Consider the following 23,913-nt stretch of genomic DNA (forward strand, 5'->3'; position numbering starts at 1 on the left):
CTCATTTACTATCCATGTGGACTACGATAAGGAATAGTGACCTGTGCCAAGAGTGCCATGTATACCGCAGATGCAGCCACGATGAGTGTAACTTCATCTATAAGTACTTAACAAATTCTGTTTTATTTCATGTAAAGTGTTTAAAAACAATGATGTTGTCATATTGCTTTCTCTGCGGGGAGACTTGCTTAGAACACAGTCACTGCGGAGGCACTTTCCGAACTCCCTGTGTAACAGGTCATTTGTAAAAGTGGCATACAAGTATTACACTGCTCTTACAATGCAGAGGAGAATAACTGGATGCTCCTAAATGCATGGTAAAAGTGGCTGGGTAATATCACAATTATCAAGTGCAGGTTGAGTCTCCCATATCCGAAATGATTGAGGTCAGAAGTATTTAGTATTTTTCCATGTTTTGGAATATTTGCCTACCATAATGAGATATCTAGGGAATGGGACTCAAGTCTAAGCCCGAAATGCATTTGTGTTTCATATACACCTTATACACATAGCCTGAAGGTCATTTTATACAATATTTTTCTCTGACGTCCTAAGTGGATGCTGGGACTCCGTAAGGACCATGGGGAATAGCGGCTCCGCAGGAGACTGGGCACAACTAAAGAAAGCTTTAGGACTACCTGGTGTGCACTGGCTCCTCCCTCCATGACCCTCCTCCAGACCTCAGTTAGAATCTTGTGCCCGGCTGAGCTGGATGCACACTAGGGGCTCTCCTGAGCTCCTAGAAAAGAAAGTATATTTTAGGTTTTTTATTTTCAGTGAGATCTGCTGGCAACAGACTCACTGCTGCGAGGGACTAAGGGGAGAAGAAGCGAACCTACCTGCTTGCAGCTAGCTTGGGCTTCTTAGGCTACTGGACACCATTAGCTCCAGAGGGATCGAACACAGGACCCGACCTCGATCGTCCGGTCCCGGAGCCGCGCCGCCGTCCCCCTTACAGAGCCAGAAGCATGAAGATGGTCCGGAAAATCGTCGGCAGAAGACTTCGGTCTTCAACAAGCGCACAGCACTGCTGCTGTGCGCCATTGCTCCTCATGCACACCTCACACTCCGGTCACTGATGGGTGCAGGGCGCTGACGGGGGGGGGGGCGCCCTGAGCAGCAATATGAATACCTTGGCTGGCAAAAAATCACAATATATAGTCCCAGAGGCTATATATGTGATAAATACCCCTGCCAGAATCCATAAAAAAAGCGGGAGAAAAGTCAGCCGAAAAAGGGGCGGGGATATCTCCCTCAGCACACTGGCGCCATTTTTTCTTCACAGTGCAGCTGGAAGACAGCTCCCCAGGCTCTCCCCTGTAGTTTTCAGGCTCAAAGGGTTAAAAAGAGAGGGGGGGCACTAAATTTAGGCGCAATATTGTGTATACAAGCAGCTATTGGGGAAAAATCACTCAGTTATAGTGTTAATCCCTGCATTATATAGCGCTCTGGTGTGTGCTGGCATACTCTCTCTCTGTCTCCCCAAAGGACTTTGTGGGGTCCTGTCCTCAGTCAGAGCATTCCCTGTGTGTGTGCGGTGTGTCGGTACGGCTGTGTCGACATGTTTGAGGAGGAAGGTTACGTGGAGGCGGAGCAGATGCCGATAAATGTGATGTCGCCCCCTGGGGGCCGACACCAGAGTGGATGGATAAGTGGAAGGTATTAACCGACAGTGTCAACTCCTTATGTAAAAGGCTGGATGACGTAACAGCTATGGGACAGCCGGCTTCTCAGCCCGCGCCTGCCCAGGCGTCTCAAAGGCCATCAGGGGCTCAAAAACGCCCGCTACCTCAGATGGCAGATACAGATGTTGACACGGAGTCTGACTCCAGTGTCGACGAGGTTGAGACATATACACAATCCACTAGGAACATCCGTTGCACTCGGCAATGAAAAATGTGTTACACATTTCTGACATTAACCCAAGTACCAAAAATAAAAAAAGGGGGGTTTTATGTTTGGGGAGAAAAAGCAGCCAGTGTTTTGTTCCCCCATCAGATGAGTGAATGAAGCGTGGGTTCCCCCGATAAGAAACTGGTAATTTCTAAAAAGTTACTGATGGCGTACCCTTTCCCGCCAGAGGATAGGTCGCGTTGGGAGATATCCCCTAGGGTGGATAAGGCGCTCACACGTTTGTCAAAAAAGGTGGCACTGCCGTCTTAGGATACGGCCACTTTGAAGGAGCCTGCTGATAAAAAGCAGGAGGCTATCCTGAAGTCTGTATATACACACTCAGGTACTATACTGAGACCTGCAAATTGCCTCAGCATGGATAGTGCTGCTGCAGCGTGGTCTGATACCCTGTCAGATAATATTGATACCCTAGACAGGGATACTATTTTGCTAACCATAGAGCATATTAAAGACGTCGTCTTATATATGAGGGATGCACAGAGGGATATTTGCCGGCTGGCATCCAAAATTAATGCAATGTCCATTCTGCCAGGAGGGTATTAGGGACCCGGCAGTGGACAGGTGATGCTGACTTTAAAAGGCACATGGAGATTCTGCCTTATGAGGGTGAGGAATTGTTTGGGGATGGTCTCTGGGACCTCGTATCCACAGCAACAGCTAGGAAGAAAAATTTTTACCTCAGGTTTCCTCACAGCCTAAGAAAGCACCGTATTATCAGGTACAGTCCTTTCGGCTTCAGAAAAGCGAGCGGGTCAAAGGCGCTTCCTTTCTGCACAGAGACAAGGGAAGAGGGAAAAAGCTGCACCAGACAACCAGTTCCCAGGATCAAAAATCTTCCCCCGCTTCATCTGAGTCCACCGCATGACGCTGGGGCTCCACAGGTGGAGCCAGGTGCGGTGGGGGCGCGTCTCGGGAACTTCAGCGACCAGTGGGCTCGCTCACAGGTGGATCCCTGGGTTCTGCAAGTAGTATCACAGGGATACAAGCTGGAGTTCGAGGCGACTCCCCCTCGCCGTTACCTCAAATCAGCCTTGCCTGCTGCCCTCGGAGAAAGGGGAGGTAGTACTGGCGGCAATTCACAAGCTGTACTTCCAGCAGGTGATAATCAAGGTACCCCTCCTTCAACAAGGCCGGGGTTACTATTCCACAATGTTTGTGGTACCGAAACCAGATGGTTCGGTGAGACCCATTCTAAAATTGAAATCTTTGAACACTTATATACGAAGGTTCAAGTTCAAAATGGAATCGCTCAGGGCGGTTATTGCAAGCCTGGACGAAGGGGATTACATGGTATCACTGGACATCAAGGATGCTTACCTGCATGTCCCCATTTACCCTCCTCACCAGGAGTACCTCAAAATTGTGGTACAGGACTGTCATTACCAATTCCAGGCGTTGCCGTTGGTCTGTCCCCGGCACCGAGGGTATTTACCAAGGTAATGGCCGAAATGATGATACTCCTTCGAAAAAAGGGAGTTATAATTATCCCGTACTTGGACGATCTCCTTATAAAGGCGAGGTCCAGGGAGCAGTTGTTGGTCGGAGTAGCACTATCTCGGGAAGTGCTACAACAACACGGCTGGATTCTGAATATTCCAAAGTTGCAGCTGGTTCCTACAACGCGTCTACTGTTCCTGGGTATGGTTCTGGACACAGAACAGGAAAAAGTGTTTCTCCCGGAGGAGAAGGCCAAGGAGTTGTCATCTCTAGTCAGAGACCTCCTAAAACAAATACAGGTGTCGGTGCATCAATGCACGCGAGTCCTGGGAAAGATGGTAGCTTCTTACGAAGAAAATCCATTCGGCAGGTTCCATGCAAGGATCTTCCAGTGGGATCTGTTGGACAAGTGGTCCGGGTCGCATCTTCAGATGCATCGGCTGATAACCCTGTCTCCAAGGGCCAGGGTGTCGCTGTTGTGGTGGCTGCAGAGTGCTCATCTTCTAGAGGGCCGCAGATTCGGCATACAGGACTGGGTCCTGGTGACCACGGATGCCAGCCTTCGAGGCTGGGGGGCAGTCACACAGGGAAGAAACTTCCAAGGACTATGGTCGAGTCAGGAGACTTCCCTACACATAAATATTCGGGAACTAAGGGCCATTTACAATGCCCTAAGTCAGGCTAGACCCCTGCTTCAACACCAGCCGGTGCTGATCCAGTCAGACAACATCACGGCGGTCGCCCATGTAAACCAACAGGGCGGCACAAGAAGCAGGATGGCGATGGCAGAAGCCACAAGGATTTTCCGATGGGCGGAAAATCATGTGTTAGCACTGTCAGCAGTGTTCATTCCCGGAGTGGACAACTGGGAAACAGACTTTCTCAGCAGGCACGACCTCCACCCGGGAGAGTGGGGACTTCATCCAGAAGTCTTCCAAATGATTGTACACCATTGGGAAAGGCCACAGGTGGACATGTCGGCGTCCCGCCTCAACAAAAAGCTAAAAATATATTGCGCCAGGTCAAGGGACCCTCAGGCGATAGCTGTGGACGCTCTGGTAACACCGTGGGTGTACCAGTCGGTGTATGTGTTCCCTCCTCTGCCTCTCATACCCAAGGTACTGAGAATAAAAGAAGGAGAGGAGTACGAACTATACTCGTGGTTCCAGATTGGCCAAGAAGAGCTTGGTACCCAGAACTTCAAGAAATGATCTCAGAGGACCCATGGCCTCTGCCGCTCAGACAGGACCTGCTGCAGCAGGGGCCCTGTCTGTTCCAAGACTTACCGCGGCTGCGTTTGACGGCATGTCGGTTGAACACCGGATCCTAAAGGAAAAAGGCATTCTGGAGGAAGTCATTCCTACGCTGATTAAGGCTAGGAAAGATGTGATCGCAAAACATTATCACCGCATATGGCGAAAATATGTTGCTTGATGTGAGGCCAGGAAGGCCCCAACGGAGGAATTTCAACTGGGTCGATTTCTGCACGTCCTACAGTCAGGAGGGACTATGGGCCTAAAATTGGGTTCCATTAAGGTCCAGATTTCGGCTCTGTACATTTTCTTCCAAAAAAGAACTGGCTTCACTGCCTGAAGTTCAGACTTTTGTTAAGGGAGTGCTGCATATTCAGCCCCCGTTTGTGCCTCCAGTGGCACCGTGGGATCTCAACGTGGTGTTGGATTTCCTGAAGTCGCATTGGGTTGAGCCACTTAAATCCGTGAAGCTAAAATACCTCACGTGGAAAGTGGTCATGCTGTTGGCCTTGGCGTCGGCCAGGCATGTATCAGAATTGGCGGCTTTGTCATGCAAAAGCCCTTATCTGATTTTTTTATATGGATAGGGCGGAATTGAGGACTCGTTCCCAATTCCTTCCTAAGGTGGTATCAGCTTTTCATGTGAACCAACCTATTGTGGTGCCTGCGGCTACTTGGGACTTGGAGGACTCCAAGTTACTGGACGTAGTCAGGGCCCTGAAAATATATGTTTCCAGGACGGCTGGAGTCAGGAAAACTGACTCGCTATTTATCCTGTATGCACCCAACAAACTGGGTGCTCCTGCTTCTAAGCAGACTATTGCTCGCTGGATCTGTAGCACGATTCAACTTGCACATTCTGCGGCTGGACTGCCGCACCCTAAATCTGTAAAAGCCCATTCCACGAGGAAAGGGGCTCTTCTTGGGCGGCTGCCCGAGGGGTCTCAGCTTTACATCTTTGCCGAGCTGTTACTTGGTCGGGTTCAAACACTTTTGCAAGAGTCTACAAGTTTGATACCCTGGCTGAGGAGGACCTAGTGTTTGCTCATTCGGTGCTGCAGAGTCATCCGCACTCTCCCGCCCGTTTGGGAGCTTTGGTATAATCCCCATGGTCCTTACGGAGTTCCAGCATCCACTTAGGACGTCAGAGAAAATAAGATTTTACTCACCGGTAAATCTATTTCTCTGACGTCCTAAGTGGATGCTGGGGACTCCGTCAGGACCATGGGGATTAGCGGCTCCGCAGGAGACAGGGCACAAAACTAAAGCTTTAGGATCAGGTGGTGTGTACTGGCTCCTCCCCCTATGACCCTCCTCCAAGCCTCAGTTAGGTTTTTGTGCCCGTCCGAGCAGGGTGCAATCTAGGTGGCTCTCTTAAGGAGCTGCTTAGAAAAAGTTTTTAGGTTTATTATTTTCAGTGAGTCCTGCTGGCAACAGGCTCACTGCATCGAGGGACTTAGGGGAGAGAAGTTCAACTCACCTGCGTGCAGGATGGATTGGCTTCTTAGGCTACTGGACACCATTAGCTCCAGAGGGAGTCGGAACACAGGTCTCACCCTGGGGTTCGTCCCGGAGCCGCGCCGCCGACCCCCCTTGCAGATGCTGAAGATTGAAGGTCCAGAAACCGGCGGCAGAAGGCTCTTCAGTCTTCTTGAAGGTAGCGCACAGCACTGCAGCTGTGCGCCATTGTTTGTCACACACTTCTCACCAACGGTCACGGAGGGTGCAGGGCGCTGCTGGGGGCGCCCTGGGCAGCAATGTAAATACCTTTTATGGCTAAAAAATACATCACATATAGCCCTTGAGGCTATATGGATGTATTTAACCCCTGCCAGATATTACAAACTACGGGAGAAAAGCCCGCCGGAATAGGGGGCGGGGCTTATTCTCCTCAGCACACAGCGCCATTTTCCTGCTCAGCTCCGCTGTGAGGAAGGCTCCCAGGACTCTCCCCTGCACTGCACTACAGAAACAGGGTAAAACAGAGAGGGGGGGCACTTTTTATGGCGATATTTTATATATTTAAGCTGCTATAAGGATACAACACTTATATAAGGTTGTTCCCATATATATTATAGCGCTTGGGTGTGTGCTGGCAAACTCTCCCTCTGTCTCCCCAAAGGGCTAGTGGGGTCCTGTCTTCGATAAGAGCATTCCCTGTGTGTCTGCTGTGTGTCGGTACGTGTGTGTCGACATGTATGAGGACGATGTTGGTGTGGAGGCAGAGCAATTGCCGGTAATGGTGATGTCACCCCCCAGGGAGTCGACACCGGAATGGATGGCTTTGTTTATGGAATTACGTGATAATGTCAGCACATTACAAAAATCAGTTGACGACATGAGACGGCCGGAAAACCAGTTGGTACCTGCCCAGGCGTCTCAGACACCGTCAGGGGCTGTAAAACGCCCTTTACCTCAGTCGGTCGACACAGACCCAGACACGGACACTGAATCTAGTCTCGACGGTGAAGAAACAAACGTATTTTCAAGTAGAGCCACACGTTATATGATCACGGCAATGAAGGAGGCTTTGCATATCTCTGATACTGCAAGTACCACAAAAAGGGGTATTATGTGGGGGGTGAAAAAACTACCTGTAGTTTTTCCTGAATCAGAGGAATTGAATGATGTATGTGATGAAGCGTGGGTTAACCCAGATAGAAAAGTGCTAATTTCAAAAAAGTTATTGGCATTATACCCTTTCCCGCCAGAGGTTAGGGCGCGCTGGGAAACACCCCCTAGGGTGGATAAGGCGCTCACACGCTTATCAAAACAAGTGGCGTTACCGTCTCCTGATACGGCCGCCCTCAAGGATCCAGCTGATAGGAGGCTGGAAACTACCCTAAAGAGTATATACACACATACTGGTGTTATACTGCGACCAGCCATCGCCTCAGCCTTGATGTGCAGTGCTGGGGTGGTCTGGTCGGATTCCCTGACTGAAAATATTGATACCCTGGATAGGGACAGTATTTTATTGACTATAGAGCAATTAAAGGATGCTTTTCTTTATATGCGAGATGCTCAGAGGGATATTTGCACTCTGGCATCGAGAGTAAGTGCGATGTCCATATCTGCCAGAAGAAGTTTATGGACGCGACAGTGGTCAGGTGATGCGGATTCCAAACGACATATGGAAGTATTGCCGTATAAAGGGGAAGAATTATTTGGCGTAGGTCTATCGGATCTGGTGGCCACGGCAACTGCCGGAAAATCCACCTTTTTACCTCAGACCCCCTCCCAACAGAAAAAGACACAGTCTTTTCAGCCGCAGTCCTTTCGGTCCTATAAGAACAAGAGGGCAAAAGGACAGTCATATCTGCCCCGGGGCAGAGGAAGGGGTAAGAGAGGGCAGCAAGCAGCCCCTGCCCAGGAACAGAAGCCCTCCCAGGGTTCTGCAAAGCCCTCAGCATGACGCTGGGGCTGTACAAGCGGACTCAGGAGAGGTGGGGGGTCGACTCAGGAATTTCAGCGCACAGTGGGCTTGCTCACAGGTGGACCCTTGGATCCTGCAGGTAGTATCTCAGGGTTACAGGTTGGAATTCGAGAAGTCTCCCCCTCGCCGGTTCCTAAAGTCTGCTTTGCCAACGTCTCCCTCAGACAGGGCGACGGTATTGGAAGCCATTCACAAGCTGTTTTCTCAGCAGGTGATAGTCAAGGTACCCCTCCTACAACAGGGAAAGGGGTATTACTCCACGCTATTTGTGGTACCGAAGCCGGACGGCTCGGTAAGACCTATTCTAAATCTGAAATCTTTGAACCTGTACATACAAAAATTCAAGTTCAAGATGGAATCACTCAGAGCAGTGATAGCGAATCTGGAAGAAGGGGACTTTATGGTGTCCCTGGACATAAAGGATGCTTACCTGCATGTCCCAATTTGCCCTTCACATCAAGGGTACCTCAGGTTCGTGGTGCAAAACTGTCATTATCAGTTTCAGACGCTGCCGTTTGGATTGTCCACGGCACCTCGGGTCTTTACCAAGGTAATGGCCGAAATGATGATTCTTCTGCGAAGAAGAGGCGTATTAATTATCCCTTACTTGGACGATCTCCTGATAAGGGCAAGGTCCAGAGAACAGCTGGAGGACGGAGTAGCACTAACCCAAGTAGTGCTGCAACAACACGGGTGGATTCTGAATTTTCCAAAATCTCAGTTGACCCCGACAACACGTCTGCTGTTCCTGGGAATGATTCTGGACACGGTTCAGAAAAAGGTGTTTCTTCCGGAGGAGAAAGCCAAGGAGTTATCCGAACTTGTCAGGAACCTCCTAAAACCAGGAAAAGTGTCTGTGCATCAATGCACAAGAGTCCTGGGAAAGATGGTGGCTTCTTACGAAGCAATTCCATTCGGCAGATTCCACGCACGAACTTTTCAGTGGGATCTGCTGGACAAATGGTCCGGATCGCATCTGCAGATGCATCAGCGGATAACCTTATCGCCACGGACAAGGGTGTCTCTTCTGTGGTGGTTGCAGAGTGCTCATCTGTTAGAGGGCCGCAGATTCGGCATACAGGACTGGGTCCTGGTGACCACGGATGCCAGTCTGAGAGGCTGGGGAGCGGTCACACAGGGAAGAAACTTCCAGGGAGTATGGTCAAGCCTGGAGATGTCTCTTCATATAAATATACTGGAGCTAAGAGCAATTTACAATGCTCTAAGCCTGGCAAAACCCCTGCTTCAGGGTCAGCCGGTGTTGATCCAGTCGGACAACATCACGGCAGTCTCCCATGTAAACAGACAGGGCGGCACAAGAAGCAGGAGAGCAATGGCAGAAGCTGCAAGGATCCTTTGCTGGGCGGAAGATCATGTGATAGCACTGTCAGCAGTGTTCATTCCGGGAGTAGACAACTGGGAAGCAGACTTCCTCAGCAGAAAAAACTGGACAGGTATTGCGCCAGGTCAAGAGACCCTCAGGCAATAGCTGTGGACGCTCTGGTAACACCGTGGGTGTACCAGTCAGTGTATGTGTTTCCTCCTCTGCCTCTCATACCCAAAGTACTGAGAATTATACGGCAAAGGGGAGTAAGAACGATACTCGTGGCTCCGGATTGGCCAAGAAGAACTTGGTACCCGGAACTTCAGGAGATGCTCACGGAAAATCCGTGGCCTCTACCTCTAAGACGGGACCTGATTCAGCAGGGACCGTGTCTATTCCAAGACTTACCGCGGCTGCGTTTGACGGCATGGCGGTTGAACGCCGAATTCTAAAGGAAAAAGGCATTCCAGAAGAGGTCATTCCTACACTGGTTAAAGCCAGGAAGGAGGTGACTGCACAACATTATCACCGCATTTGGAGAAAATATGTTGCGTGGTGTGAGGCCAGGAAGGCCCCCACGGAGGAATTTCAACTGGGTCGATTCCTACATTTCCTGCAAACAGGATTGTCTATGGGCCTCAAATTGGGGTCCATTAAGGTTCAAATTTCGGCTCTGTCGATTTTCTTCCAGAAAGAATTGGCTTCAGTTCCTGAAGTCCAGACTTTTGTAAAAGGAGTACTACATATACAGCCCCCGGTTGTGCCCCCAGTGGCTCCGTGGGACCTGAATGTAGTTTTGGATTTTCTCAAATCCCATTGGTTTGAGCCACTCAAATCGGTGGATTTGAAATATCTTACATGGAAAGTAACCATGCTACTGGCCCTGGCTTCAGCCAGGAGAGTATCAGAATTGGCGGCTTTATCGTATAAGAGCCCATATCTGATTTTCCATTCGGACAGGGCAGAACTGCGGACGCGTCCTCAGTTTCTGCCTAAGGTGGTGTCAGCGTTTCACCTGAACCAGCCTATTGTGGTGCCTGCGGCTACTAGCGATTTGGAAGATTCCAAGTTGCTGGACGTTGTCAGGGCATTGAAAATATACATTTCAAGGACGGCTGGAGTCAGAAAATCTGACTCGCTGTTTATACTGTATGCACCCAACAAGCTGGGTGCTCCTGCTTCTAAGCAGACGATTGCTCGTTGGATTTGTAGCACAATTCAACTTGCACATTCTGTGGCAGGCCTGCCACAGCCTAAATCTGTCAAGGCCCATTCCACAAGGAAGGTGGGCTCATCCTGGGCGGCTGCCCGAGGGGTCTCGGCATTACAACTCTGCCGAGCAGCTACGTGGTCGGGGGAGAACACGTTTGTAAAATTCTACAAATTTGATACCCTGGCTAAAGAGGACCTGGAGTTCTCTCATTCGGTGCTGCAGAGTCATCCGCACTCTCCCGCCCGTTTGGGAGCTTTGGTATAATCCCCATGGTCCTGACGGAGTCCCCAGCATCCACTTAGGACGTCAGAGAAAATAAGATTTTACTTACCGATAAATCTATTTCTCGTAGTCCGTAGTGGATGCTGGGCGCCCATCCCAAGTGCGGATTGTCTGCAATACTTGTACATAGTTATTGTTACAAAAAAATCGGGTTGTTATTTGTTGTGAGCCGTCTGTTCAGAGGCTCCTACGTTTGTCATACTGTTAACTGGGTTTAGATCACAAGTTATACGGTGTGATTGGTGTGGCTGGTATGAGTCTTACCCGGGATTCAATATCCTTCCTTATTGTGTACGCTCGTCCGGGCACAGTATCCTAACTGAGGCTTGGAGGAGGGTCATAGGGGGAGGAGCCAGTACACACCACCTGATCCTAAAGCTTTAGTTTTGTGCCCTGTCTCCTGCGGAGCCGCTAATCCCCATGGTCCTGACGGAGTCCCCAGCATCCACTACGGACTACGAGAAATAGATTTATCGGTAAGTAAAATCTTATTTTCTCGTAGTCCGTAGTGGATGCTGGGCGCCCATCCCAAGTGCGGATTGTCTACAATACTTGTATATAGTTATTGTTTAACTAAAGGGTTATTGTTGAGCCATCTGTTGAGAGGCTCAGTTATATTTCATACTGTTAACTGGGTATAGTATCACGAGTTATACGGTGTGATTGGTGTGGCTGGTATGAGTCTTACCCGGGATTCAAAATCCTTCCTTATTGTGTCAGCTCTTCCGGGCACAGTATCCTAACTGAGGTCTGGAGGAGGGTCATGGAGGGAGGAGCCAGTGCACACCAGGTAGTCCTAAAGCTTTCTTTAGTTGTGCCCAGTCTCCTGCGGAGCCGCTATTCCCCATGGTCCTTACGTAGTCCCAGCATCCACTACGGACTACGAGAAATAGAGTTACCGGTGAGTAAAATCTTATTTTAATAATTGTGTACATGAAACAAAGTTTGTGTACACTGAAGCATCAGAAAGCAAAGGTATCACTACTGTATGTAACAAAAAGATTTGGACAGGTAAATTTGCGCAATTAACTGGAAATACTGCAGCAAAGACCTCTCATCTGGAACAAGCAAACGCTTAAGCTCGTGACATTTAACAGGGAAAAAGTTTTCGATGAAAGGCTTTTGCGCTGGTACCAGAAAGATTTGCAATACCCCAAATAAATATCCACACTCTCAATTCACCTCGCTGCAATGCCAAGTCAGTAACCCCGGACATATCCCTCCGATACTACCAGAGCAAGTGCGGCAGCATGCCTTAGCCTTAGTCAGCCCTGTTAAACTCCGTAACCTAATCGTGCAACCGGTGAATCTGTTGGTCAGCATCCATGCTTCCCTGAAGCTATACGTAGCCTCCGATCACACACCGTTAGCTTTCTCCATGTTTGAGCATGGGCCGATCTTCACCACTGCCAGGCAGCTGATACAGAGCCTAGCCATGCTGAGAGGGGGGAGACCAGCGGGGAGACGGGGGAGAGCCGCGGGGAGACGGGGGAGAGCAGAGGCTACAGCAGCGTAGCCGAAGAATGGGGCACCACCGCCAGACCTCACAGCAGCGTCCACCCGGGTCTAGCAAGCGGGTCCTCGCTTGCTGGAGCCGGGAGGACGCTGCCGTGAGCGACGATGGGGACCCAGTCTTCGGCTACGCTGCTATAGCCACAACTCTCCCCCGTCTCCCCGCTGCTCTCAGCACCCTCATCTCCATCCAACTTTTTTTAAAGTCGGATTTAGATGGTCAGAAACAGGGCCATAACCTGTCGGATTTGGCCCTGTTTCCGACAGAAGCACACAGATCAGCAGCTATACCGCCGATTCACGTACTATTCGACAAGTCGAATTCCCCGACTTGTCGGATAAAAAAGCCGGGTATTGAATAGATCGGAACCCCTTCCGACCTGAAAAAGTCGAAAACTGACGTCTTTCCAACAAGACGGCAGTTTCGACTTCAATTGAATACACCCCCTATAATTCTGATGTTAAATCTGTACCCTCTCTGGAAGAGATTTTAATCATATGGCATTTGTAATTTAGGAAGTTTATTCAAAACTGTGCAGGAGGCTGTGCAGGGCAATGAAGACAGCAGTGTATTTGGCACTGGACAGAATCACATCATCAGCTCTCATCAGTGGGATCAGCAAGAGGCAATATTTCTGGGCATGATTGAAAAGTATCTGAGCTTAGATATGCCGAAGACGCCAGAAGGAGGGAAGTCCAGGTAGAGGCGTTAACCATTGCTATAAGAAAGTACACTCCTGACTATTCCTACATCCTCGTATCACAGCAGAAACAAATGGTCATGTGATTAAACCATTAAAGGAGTTTTCCATCTCATGCCCTATAGTGCCCTCTTTCTCTATTTCTCTTGCAATGTTTATTAAATTCATTTTATTTACTTTCTAACCTACTATAGTGTTTTAGCCATCAGCTCTCTTGTTCATTTTCATTGACCTACAATACACGATATGATTCATTATGTCATCATGAAACTTTTACTAAAGTGATCTAAAGGTGGAAGCCTCTTTAACTTTTGTGTGAAACTGTACAGAACATTCATATTATACATATTCTATCTAAAGGGGGGTACTCATGGAGAAATCCATGCTTAAAATCTAAGCAATCTGACTAGATTTAAGCACAGATCACTCGTGTGTAGCCCCCTCAGCGATAGTGATGCGCGGCCCCACACATCGCTATCGCCGCTGCTAGATTGAGCCTGCATGCAGGCCAATCTAGCACGTCACTCATTCCACGCGCTGGGTGAAATGAGCGGCCCCCGTCCTCCCCCCGCATCGCTCAGCACACATCGCGCTGGGCTGAGAGGCGGGAGAGATGTGTGCTGAGCGGTTCACTCAGCACACATCTCTCCCGTGTATACCCCCCTTAAGTTATTGCAAAGGTTTCACTGGTGTCAATTCATTTTTACTGTTCTGTTAAATGATATATGTAACTTTTTCTGACCCTGCCTTTGCTCCGTCGCACTGCAATTCCCCCCTTTCCCTTTTGATCCATCCTGCTGCATCCCCCCTTCATTTGCACCACAACCTTCTTTCTCGGTCCTGCTGCACACCCCCGCCCCATTGAATTTGTCACAATATCCTGCCCAACTCCCTTCCCCATGTCCGGTTCTCTCCTCCTAGACCTGATCGCTAGGCTGCGTTTTTGTACAGCGGGCGATCAGGTCTAAACTGCGCATGCTTATGCACCGCAATGTGCAGGCACGTTGCACGGGTATAAAGCGGATCGCCGCTCAGCGATGGATTTGTACGAAGGATCCGTTCGCAAGGAGATTGACAGGAAGAAGGCGTTTGTGGGTGTCAACTGACTGTTTTCTGGGAGTGGTTGGAAAAACGCAGGCGTGTCCAAGTGTTTGCAGGGAGGGTTACTGACGTCAATTCCGGTCCCGGACAGACTGATGTGATCACAGCGGCTGAGTAAGTCCTGGGCTACTCAGACTGCACAAAATCAGTTTGTACAGCTCTGCTACACATGCGTTCGCACACTTGCAAAGCGAAAATACACTCCCCTATGGGCGGCGACTATGTGAACGCAGGACTGCAAAAAAACCCTAACAAGCGATCAGGTCTGAATTAGCCCCATTCAGTGATGTCCGTAAATCTAATGTGCTGCTGTGTTGTAATGTGCATTGTAAGTAACCTTTCTCTGCTTTGTTTAGGCGCACCATGTTTAATTTTCTCCAGCCTAATAAACTGTTACACAGTGATACCGATGCTGTGCATTCAGGTAGGCACACATTTGATATGATCCAGACAATAAGACAGCGCTGGCATTGCTGGATATCATTGGAATCATTATCACATAAATAGGAGGTTGTGAAAGGATGAGGAGAGGGAATGGTTTTTAATTTGTAGAGATGTAAATTTGAGACTTCTTAATATAAGTAAATATTAATCCATGGTTCTTGGCGTTACCAGAGCAACACCTGCAGCAGATACGGTAAAATATGACAGGACCATTTTTGTAGTTTATGTTATTCTACACACTGGTAATGCAATCCAAATTTTGACCTATTGTCTGTTTAGGCATTATTGCTCACACAACGCAAGCCATGCATTGGTAATGACGTCATTATGTCAACCCCCTTCTCATCCCCTTAGGGGAGGTTTATTAAAATCCTAATTATGTAGTTTTCCTATTTCCCACCTGAAGAATACCTATGTTAAATTTCAGCTTCCTAACATATCGGGAAGTAAGAGAATTAGTGATGAGTCAGTCAGTCAGCGAGTGAGGGCTTTCACATTGGTATATATGCCTCCTCTCTTAATTTTACATATGACTCTTGTGCTTATCTTCCCCACTCCATTCTCACCCTTCATACACCATTCTCCCCATTTTCACCTTTCATACTGAACTGTAGGTTTCCTTTATCATGTCCTATCCCAAGTCTGTGTTGCTGTAATATGTTGGTTTGCATAATATTCTATACTTTAAACCAGCTATCATTGATTTGGTCATATTATAGTGTGAAATTGTCATTATTGCACATACTTTTCTATCAAGTAATGTTATTAAACTAACTGTAGAGTATGTTACAATATGTGATTAAACAATATATGAAACACTATATTAAATTTAAGCAGTTCAGTATACCATGTTTGTGGCTTTACTGGGTTTGGATATGGCATGCATTCTTCATTTTCATCCACTAGATGGTGCCAGCACCTAAAGCTAATCTTTAAACCAAACTATAATGCAGGGAGTTGGTCAAGCCTTGTAAAAAGTGGAGAAGTAGAGAAGTTACACATAGCAACCAAACAACTTCTACCTATCATTTTATATAATGTACTTAATAAATGCTAGTTTATTAGTTGCTATGGGCAACTTCTCCATTTGTTCACTTCTCCACTCTTTTAGAAGCTTTGATATATCTCCCCCATAGCGATAAAAGTATGTTGCCGATTAATGACATTTATCTGATTAATAATGTTTGTCTCCTTTTGTAGCTATACCTAATGCAATAAGCGTACACTGGAATGGACATCACAATCACCTCATGTACTTGTTGGCCAAACCTGCAAAGGATAAAGCAGGTAAAGTCTGTAAATAGGAGCTTGCTTGAGTCGTAAGAAGTGACGTGTGTGTGTGTGTGTGTGTATATATATATATATATATATATATATATGTCAGAACAGTTGCTTGTGGAACGTAAATATACGTAACCACATATGTCAAAGAAGAAGGAAAGAGTTTCTGCACCAGATATTAGCAGGTTTCGGTAAATATTGATCTATTATAGAAACTGCATTGACATCTTGTTGATATGTCAGCAGTGTGACCAAGTGCCACCCTCCAATTTGAAGCAAACTAAATAGATTTAGAAAAAGAGAAAAAAAAAAAGATTGGATTCTTATTGGGTGCACATTTTCCCAAAATGTAATTAAAATATATCCTTTAATAGTACACTTTTTTAAAATTATCAACAAACCTCACATTATTATTGCCTGTTAGGCTAATATAATTGTTGTATTTACCAATTAGCCCACTATGGGGCTAGCTAGAGCGAAGTATAAAATTAGTGAAAGTAATTGTGTGACGTGATATAAAGAAAAATGTGTATTGTGAATAAAATAAAAATATTCACAATACACAATTTTCTTTATATCACCGGAATCCCGACAGCCGGCATACCGACACCTTTTCTCCCTCTTGGGGGTCCACGACCCCCCTGGTGGGAGAATAGATAGCGTGGCGCGTGTGGCGAGCGCAGTGAGCCCGCAAGGGGCTCATTTGCGCTCGCCCAGCTGTCGGTATGCCGGCCAGTGGCGTAACTACTGCCCCCGCAGCCCTCGCGGTGGCTTGGGGGCGAGGGGCTGCGGGGGCCTTACTGTAGGACTTAATGTGTAATGGGCATTACGGTGTGTGGCATAACGTATCACGGACATTGCGGTGTGTGTCATAATGTGTCACCGGCATTACGGTGTATGGTATACTATATCGCGGGCATTGTGATATGTGGTATAATGTCTCAGGGTCATTGCAGTGTGTGGCATAATGTATCACGGACATTGCGGTGTGTGTCATAATGTGTCACAGACATTGTATGTGCTATAATGTATCAGGGGCATTGCAGTGTGTAGCATAATGTATAACGGGCATTGCGATTCCTGTCATAATGTGTCACAGGCATTACGGTGTGTGGCATAATGTGTCACAGGCATTACGTTGTGTGGCATAATGTGTCGGGGGCATTACAGTGTGTGCATATTGTGTCATGTGCATTATTGTGTGCGGCATAATGTCTAAGGGCCATTGCAGTATGTGGCATAATGTATACTGGGCATTACTATAAGGAGGAAAAATGACAAATAATGTAAGGGGCATGAATCAGGATTATTTTTCTTTCCTGTGGTGGCCAACGTATGGGCGTGCAGGTTGTAAAACTGGGGTATAAGGTAGTCTTTTCCTGCAATGCCACGCCCCTTTATGCGAAACCACGCCCATTCCAACGAAACCACGCCCCTTTTCGGGGCGCGCCTTAGGCGCGCGCATATTTATCCCTTTCTTGCTCCCAATTATGGAGCATGAAGGGGGGGGGGGGGGGGGGCGCTGAAGAATTTTTTGGCTTGGGGGAGAAAAATTTCTAGTTACGCCACTGATGCCGGCGGTCAGGATTCCGGCGCCGGTATGCTGCCCGCCGGGAGCCCAGCCGCCGGCATACCCTACTACACCCCTAGAACAGTGGTTGAGTAGACAACATATACCAGATGTGTAAATCTGATCTGTGATTTCTTAAAGAGCTGTACGCTCCCCTTGCTGTACATTTCTGTTTGACAGTGATTGATCTTAACGGGCTTGGAAAAGTAGGTATACATCACCTTCAAATGGATTCATGTACTAATTTGGTGATTTGAATCCTATTTAGATAGATGCATGGTTGAATGGATTGAAGAGCAGGAGAACTAGCAGGGATTCTCTTTTCCTGTAAGCCGGACTGCAGCCCTATTGCTGCCATGCAGTCTCTTTTGTTAAAGGAACAAATAAGTTAAAAGTGCGAGATTGCAGTCGTGCACTTTAAGGAATAGAGTGTGAATCACATCTTGGGAGGTTAAGTTGGGTTATTGTGCACAATGCTGTGAGAATAACAGCATCAGTATATTTGGAAGCAGCCACTGAGTGTTACCATGTAAGTGTAATTTACTTATAAATGATATTGATAGGACCTGTCTTTTATGCGTCACTTGGGTATTTCGGTTTTATCTTCCATTGATTTCTTTTTCCTAAGAGCCTACCATTTATCATGCATCAACATCTTCACAGTTAGCCTCAATGTATAACCTACATCAAATTGTGATGCTGTTTTTGTGCTGCTTGTACACATTTCTTACAAGAAAAGTGTTACATTGATGAGGACAGTGCGGTGGCAAAGTTTAGGCAATCATCTTGTTAAATTGGTACACAATAACCTTGTGTGTTTTTGAAAAACATAAACTAGTTCCTCAATAATATTAGCTCCAAACACCCAACAGATAAGAAAAGCATCACAAAATATAAAATTGTATTAGCCATAAACAAAATATACAACCAGTTACATAAAAATAGGAAAATAAACTAAGATCATTAACGTATTGGATCCCCTAAAATGTGTTGAGTCCTAAGAAAATTTCATCCACATTAAGTTGCTAGTGCCAGATTTACTGCAAAAAGTAGAGCCCGTACACTGAAGAACACAATGTCTGGCAGAATTATATAAGTGGAGCAGACTAAGGCTGGGTACACACTCGCCGATGCACATCAGATGTGACATTGTGCAAGAATTCACCCACGCAAACAATATGGTTCATACACACTGAATGATATAATTTGCTATACTGGATGACGGCACCCAGCCTTATCCAGTCTTATACAATACAATATATTTCAATTTCATGGTGAAAACTAAAGATATTGTACATCATTAATTACCCGCCGGAGAGCGCATCGTTAACTATATAGTGAACACACACTGGACTATGTGAACGATATATCGGGTGCACATCTCCAATTGTGTACCCAGCCTTACTTGAGCAAGTGGACTGATACATTTTGTAATATTTTTAAATATAACACATTTTTGTTAACAGTGAAGGTTTGCTGAGCATTGGTTCCCATTTATACCCTTGTGGTGTACTCCTAGAGCAGAATGTACTAATCAGCAGATTGTAAACCCCAGCAGCTTTGTGGCGGTTTGGCGGTAGTTTTGCAATTTGCCGATTTACTAACAACAAAACTTCTGCAAAACCACAGAAAAAGCACACTTTAGAATTGAGTAGAGCAGGATTCAATTGAATATCAAAGTACCATCAATGTTTTAGATCATAGCAAGAGTAGATAGAAACCCTGGATTTATGAAGCAGTGGTTTTGAAAACCACCATAAACCACTGGCAAGCCTGCCGAAAGTAAGGACTAGCCTCACGCAGGGGTGTTTGCTGAAACAGCAGGTAAATTAATTTTATTTTGACAGGCAACAATTGATTGACTTGAATATTAGCCAGTTGCGCTGTCAAATATAACATGCCGGTGGATTGTCATTTAGAAACCACCGGGGATCGACTGCAAATTCAGATTAGACACCGAAAAACCATTCCTTAGTATAGTAAATGTTATCAATTAGACATAGAAACCACCGTCAATTGACAACGGTTTCCGGCGGTTTCTAAATTACTCCAAAACCACAACTTGGTAAATTTAGCCCCTTGATTCAATATTTCAGTCTTTACCAATCCTGCAAAGGGCATAGCATCCTTAACAACTTGCCTGGCATGGTCACATCGGATGCGACCACACCAGGCTGGGTTTTCCCTGACATGGTCGCATCTGATACGACCAGTCAGAAAGCTCACTCAAAGGGACCTGACAGCGCTCCTGCATTTGCCGCGGCTCTGCCCCCAATGTATCCCGATCACTGTTGACTACAATGATCAGGCAGCCCTGGAGCACCCTCCCACCCGCCAGCTGCAAAGCAGCCAAGGCTGAAACCCTCCCTCCTTCCCATTATCCCAAACACTGTGTGCAGTGATCAGTGAAACTAAGTAGCGCAGCTCTGGCCTCCCTCCCGCCTCCTCCCTCTGTCCCGATCACTACAGCCAGCAGTGATTGGACGGGTAGCCCAGCTTTACCCCCACCTGCTGGCATCAGGAAAAAAAACTCCTGCGGCTCTGCACTACTCCTGTGCTGATCACTGTGGCCATCAGTGAGCAGGCAGCCCTTACCAGCATCAGTGTTTATCCGATGTTGATAATCTGATTGGGGTTTTTTTTGTAATAATTTAAAAAAGAAATAATAATAAAAAATAAAAAATAAATATATATATATATATACTGTATATATATATATATATATACTAGGTGATTCATCGCGCCCTACGGGCGCTCTTCACACCGTCGTAAGGGGCTTCGCCCCTATAACCTGTACATAAAGGTGAAGGGGTAGAATAGTAGTTGTATAATGTATTGTGGTGGAATGTGGCTTTTGGAGTTGTTGAAATTTTGCATGGCAAAATATTTGTTGGATTTGTGTATGCGGGGTACAGGTGGTCAGGGTAGGTAGCTGGAAGTTGGGATGGGTGGGGGAGTTGTTCATGTGGAGTGTGTTGGGATGATGGAGGTAATTTGGGGTAGTGTGTAGTCATGTAGGAAAGGGGGGTTGGGAGTGTTTTGGGGGGGGTGTAGAATGGGGGTGAAGGTGTATGGGGTAATGGTTGGGTTATGTATGTGTGGTGTGTGGGTGTTAGGTTAAATGGGGGTTGTGATTGTGAGGTGCAGGGGTTGTGGTGGGTGAGTTGTAGGTGTGGGTGGGGTTTGTGTTGGTGGGTAGGGGGTTGCTTGTGGTAGGGGTGTTTTATGATGTATGTAGTGACAGTGTATAGAGTGGGATGGTATGATGTGTTGTGAATGTGGAGGATGTTTTTTGTGGAAAGGGGGGTGGGGATGGGTGTGCTGTTTTAGAGGGACTGAAGAAAATGTAGTGTGTTAATGATGTGAGTGGTGGGTGGTTATCATTGGAGGGGATGGGAATAAGGGAGGTTGAAGGTAAAGTGTGTGTGAGGTAGGTTGGGTTTGCGTACAGGTAGGGTGAGAGGGGGTGTAGGGTGTGTGTAAATGCCATAAGGGGGAATTGATGGTGGTGTTGGGGGTGGGTGTATGTGGTGTAATGTTAGTTGGAATGGTTGGATGTTGTAGGTGTAGGTTGGCATTGGTCTGGAATGTGGGGGGAAGGCGGGGGGGGGGGGGGGGGTGGAGGTGGAGGGATGGTGTTTGGTGGAGTGTTTTGTTTGAAGGAGTAGATGTGTTAGGCTGTATGTCCATAAGAATATGTGTTTGGTGGGTGGCCAGAGTAAGGGTGGATGGTGTATGTGGTGCCGCAACTGTATTTTTTGGTGTAGGGGTGAGGGTTGGGGGAGTGGGACTGAGGTGCTGCACTTGGTGGAGTTGTATGTGTATGGTAAAGGGGTAGGGTGTGCAAAGGTGGGATGGTGTAGGGATGTTTGGATAGGGTGATGTGTGTAGGGTGGTGTGTGCATTGAGTCGGCTAGGTGGTTGTGGAAGTGTGCATTGAGGTGCAAGGTGGGATGGATTGATGTAAGGGGTGTGGTAGGTATTGTGCATGGTTGCTATATGGATGTGTTTATGAGGTGTGGTGGTTGAATAACAGTGGGGGGTGTTGTAGTGTGTTGAGTTTGTGGGTGTTTGTGGTTTGTGTTGAGAGGTGTCATTTGGCAGATGGTGAAGGTAGTGCTGTTGTGCAGGGGGTGGGGTGGATGGGTGTTTGTGTTTTGTAGGCTGTGTGGGAGATATGTGGTTATTGTGGTTGTGGAATGTCTTTGTGGTGTGCGTGTGGCTGTTGGGGAGGTGGTTGTGGGGTTGTGGTTGTGTTAGAAAAGAATGCAGCTGCATGGGTTAGGTTTTTTTTGTGCTGCTGGTGTAATTAGAGAAGTAGTGATGTTACGATATGGTGGTAGGGTTGTGGGGTTACTGCAGTTTTGTTGGATTGAGACAATTTATTGGTGGTAGAGGGATGGAGGTGTGTGTTTGCGCTATAGACTGCGGGTGGAGTTGGTTTTGTTTTGTGAGGGTTGTGAAGGGAAGGATTGTGGTGGAGTATTACTTGTAAGGGGTGCGTAGTGTATGATGTTTTGTGATGTATGGAGCTGTGGTAATTGTGTGGAGTGGGTGTGCTGGGTGTATATGTTGTGTAGTGGTGAGGGGTGATGGTGGTTGGAGGTGTAGTGTGGGATGCAGATGTGGGTTGGTAGGAGGGGAATGGGATTTGAAGTTTGCATGGGTGGAGGAGCTGCACATTGGATGGTTGGGTGTATGGTGGAGTGTTTTTTGGGTCTTGTGGTTTGTGCAGGGGAAGGGATGGGAAGGGTAGGGAAGGGAAGGTTGTGAGCGTGTGGATTAGTTAGGAGAAGGTTGTGTTAGGGTGGAGGGGGTGTTGGATGGGTGTTGTATTTGTGTTGTGTGTTTGGGTGGTAAGGATTTATTGTGGGTGGGTGATGGTGTAGTGGTGTTTGGGGGGGTGTTGGAGAGGTGGTTGTATGGGTGGTGTGTGTGTTACATGTAGTGTTTGTGTGTTGTTTGTTTGGTTTATCGTAGTGAGCTGAGGGTGTTGGGGGCAGGAGTGGTGGTTATTGGGTGGTGGTGTATTGAGGTTGGGTAAGGTGTTTTGTGTGAACTGGGGGGTGGGGAAGAATGGTTAAGGGTGAAGAGTCTGGAGGGTGAGTGCGTGTGTGACGGGTAGAAGTGGTAGGAGTATGTGTGTGATGATAGTGACTTTTTGTCATGCGTTGGGTGTACATAGTGTGTGATGTGTGTGGTCCGTAGTGGGGGTTGTAGGTTAAGGCACATGCATTAGAGGGATTTGTGGGCAGCAGACATCGGAGGCCGGTAGAGATGGTCTGAGGGTGATGGGTGCAGGAGTGGTGGGTGTTGGCTGGTGGTGTAGTCAAGATGGTTAAGGTGGTTTGTGTGAGGGGGGGCGGCATAAGGGGGAAGGGTGAAGAGGCAGGAGGGTGGTGCTGTGTGTGTGTGTGTGTGTGTGTGTGTGTGTGTGTGTGTGTGTGTGTGTACTTTAGAAGTGGTAGCAGTATGTTGTGAAAGTGAGTGTTTGGCTGAGGAGGGTGTGCATATTGTGTGGTGTTTGTGGTCATTTGGGGTGGGGGGAGATAAAATATAGTCATTTGAGGGGTTTAGGGTCAGCAGACAGCGGAGGCTGGTAGAGATGGTGTGAGGGTGATGGGTGTAGGAGTGCTGGTTAGTGGGTGCTGTTGTAGTCAAGATGGGTAAGGTGTTTTGTGTGAGGATGGGGGGGTGAGAAGGTGGAAGAGTGTGGAGGGTGAGTGTGTGTGTAAGGTTGAGGTGGTAGGAGTGTGTGGTTGATGATAGTGAGTGTTTACGTGAGGTGGGTGTAGAGATGGTTTGATGTTTTTGATCTGTTGTTGGGTGGGGTGGAAGGGGTGTGGGGTGGGGTAAGCCACATGCATTAGTGGTGTTTGGGGGCAGCAAACAGAGGAGGCTGGTAGAGATGGTGTGGAGGCAGGTAAATAGGCAGGTGGGTATTGTGTGGGGCATTTTGAGCAAGGGGAGACAGGTAATTAGGTTGGTGGGTATGGTGGCCGGTATTTGCAGAGAGCAGAGGGTGGGAAATAGGCAGGTGGGTATGGTGGGGGGCATGTGGAGATAGCGGAGGGTGTTAAATAGGCAGGTGGGTATGGGGTGTGGTATGTCGAAAGATTGTAGGCTGGTAAATGGGCAGGTGGGTATGGGGGTTGGCATGTTGAGACAGGGTAGTCTGCTAAATGGACAGGTAGGTATGGTGTTGGGCATGTTTAGACAGCGGAGGCCTTGAAATTGGCAGGTGGTTATGTGGGTGGGCATGGTGAGAGAGCGGAGGATGGGAAATAGGCAGGTGGGTATGTTGGGGGTCATGTTGAGTGGAGGCTGGAAAATAGGCAGGAGGGTAAGGTGGGTGGCATGTCCAGTAATGTGTAGCTCCAGTGCAGAGCAGCGTGTGTCTGTGGGTCCCGGGCAGCATGTACATGTGGGTGTAGGGGAGGGGGGG

At 47.7% G+C, this 23,913-nt stretch overlaps 1 protein-coding gene across 5 annotated transcripts in view; it reads left to right on the forward strand.

The window, feature by feature from the left end:
• The window catches only part of WDR93 (WD repeat domain 93), a 145,877-nt gene that overhangs the window by 61,776 nt on the left and 60,188 nt on the right, over positions 1 to 23,913 (forward strand). For all 5 annotated transcript variants that reach the window (XM_063925801.1, XM_063925799.1, XM_063925800.1 and 2 more), the window contains 3 exons: positions 12,888 to 13,071; positions 14,530 to 14,597; positions 15,818 to 15,904. In XM_063925801.1, the coding sequence (XP_063781871.1) occupies positions 12,888 to 13,071; positions 14,530 to 14,597; positions 15,818 to 15,904 (339 nt within the window). The remainder of the gene's footprint in view (positions 1 to 12,887; positions 13,072 to 14,529; positions 14,598 to 15,817; positions 15,905 to 23,913) is intronic.

The sequence above is a fragment of the Pseudophryne corroboree genome, chromosome 6 (assembly GCF_028390025.1).
Source record: "Pseudophryne corroboree isolate aPseCor3 chromosome 6, aPseCor3.hap2, whole genome shotgun sequence".
Lineage (NCBI taxonomy): Eukaryota > Metazoa > Chordata > Amphibia > Anura > Myobatrachidae > Pseudophryne > Pseudophryne corroboree.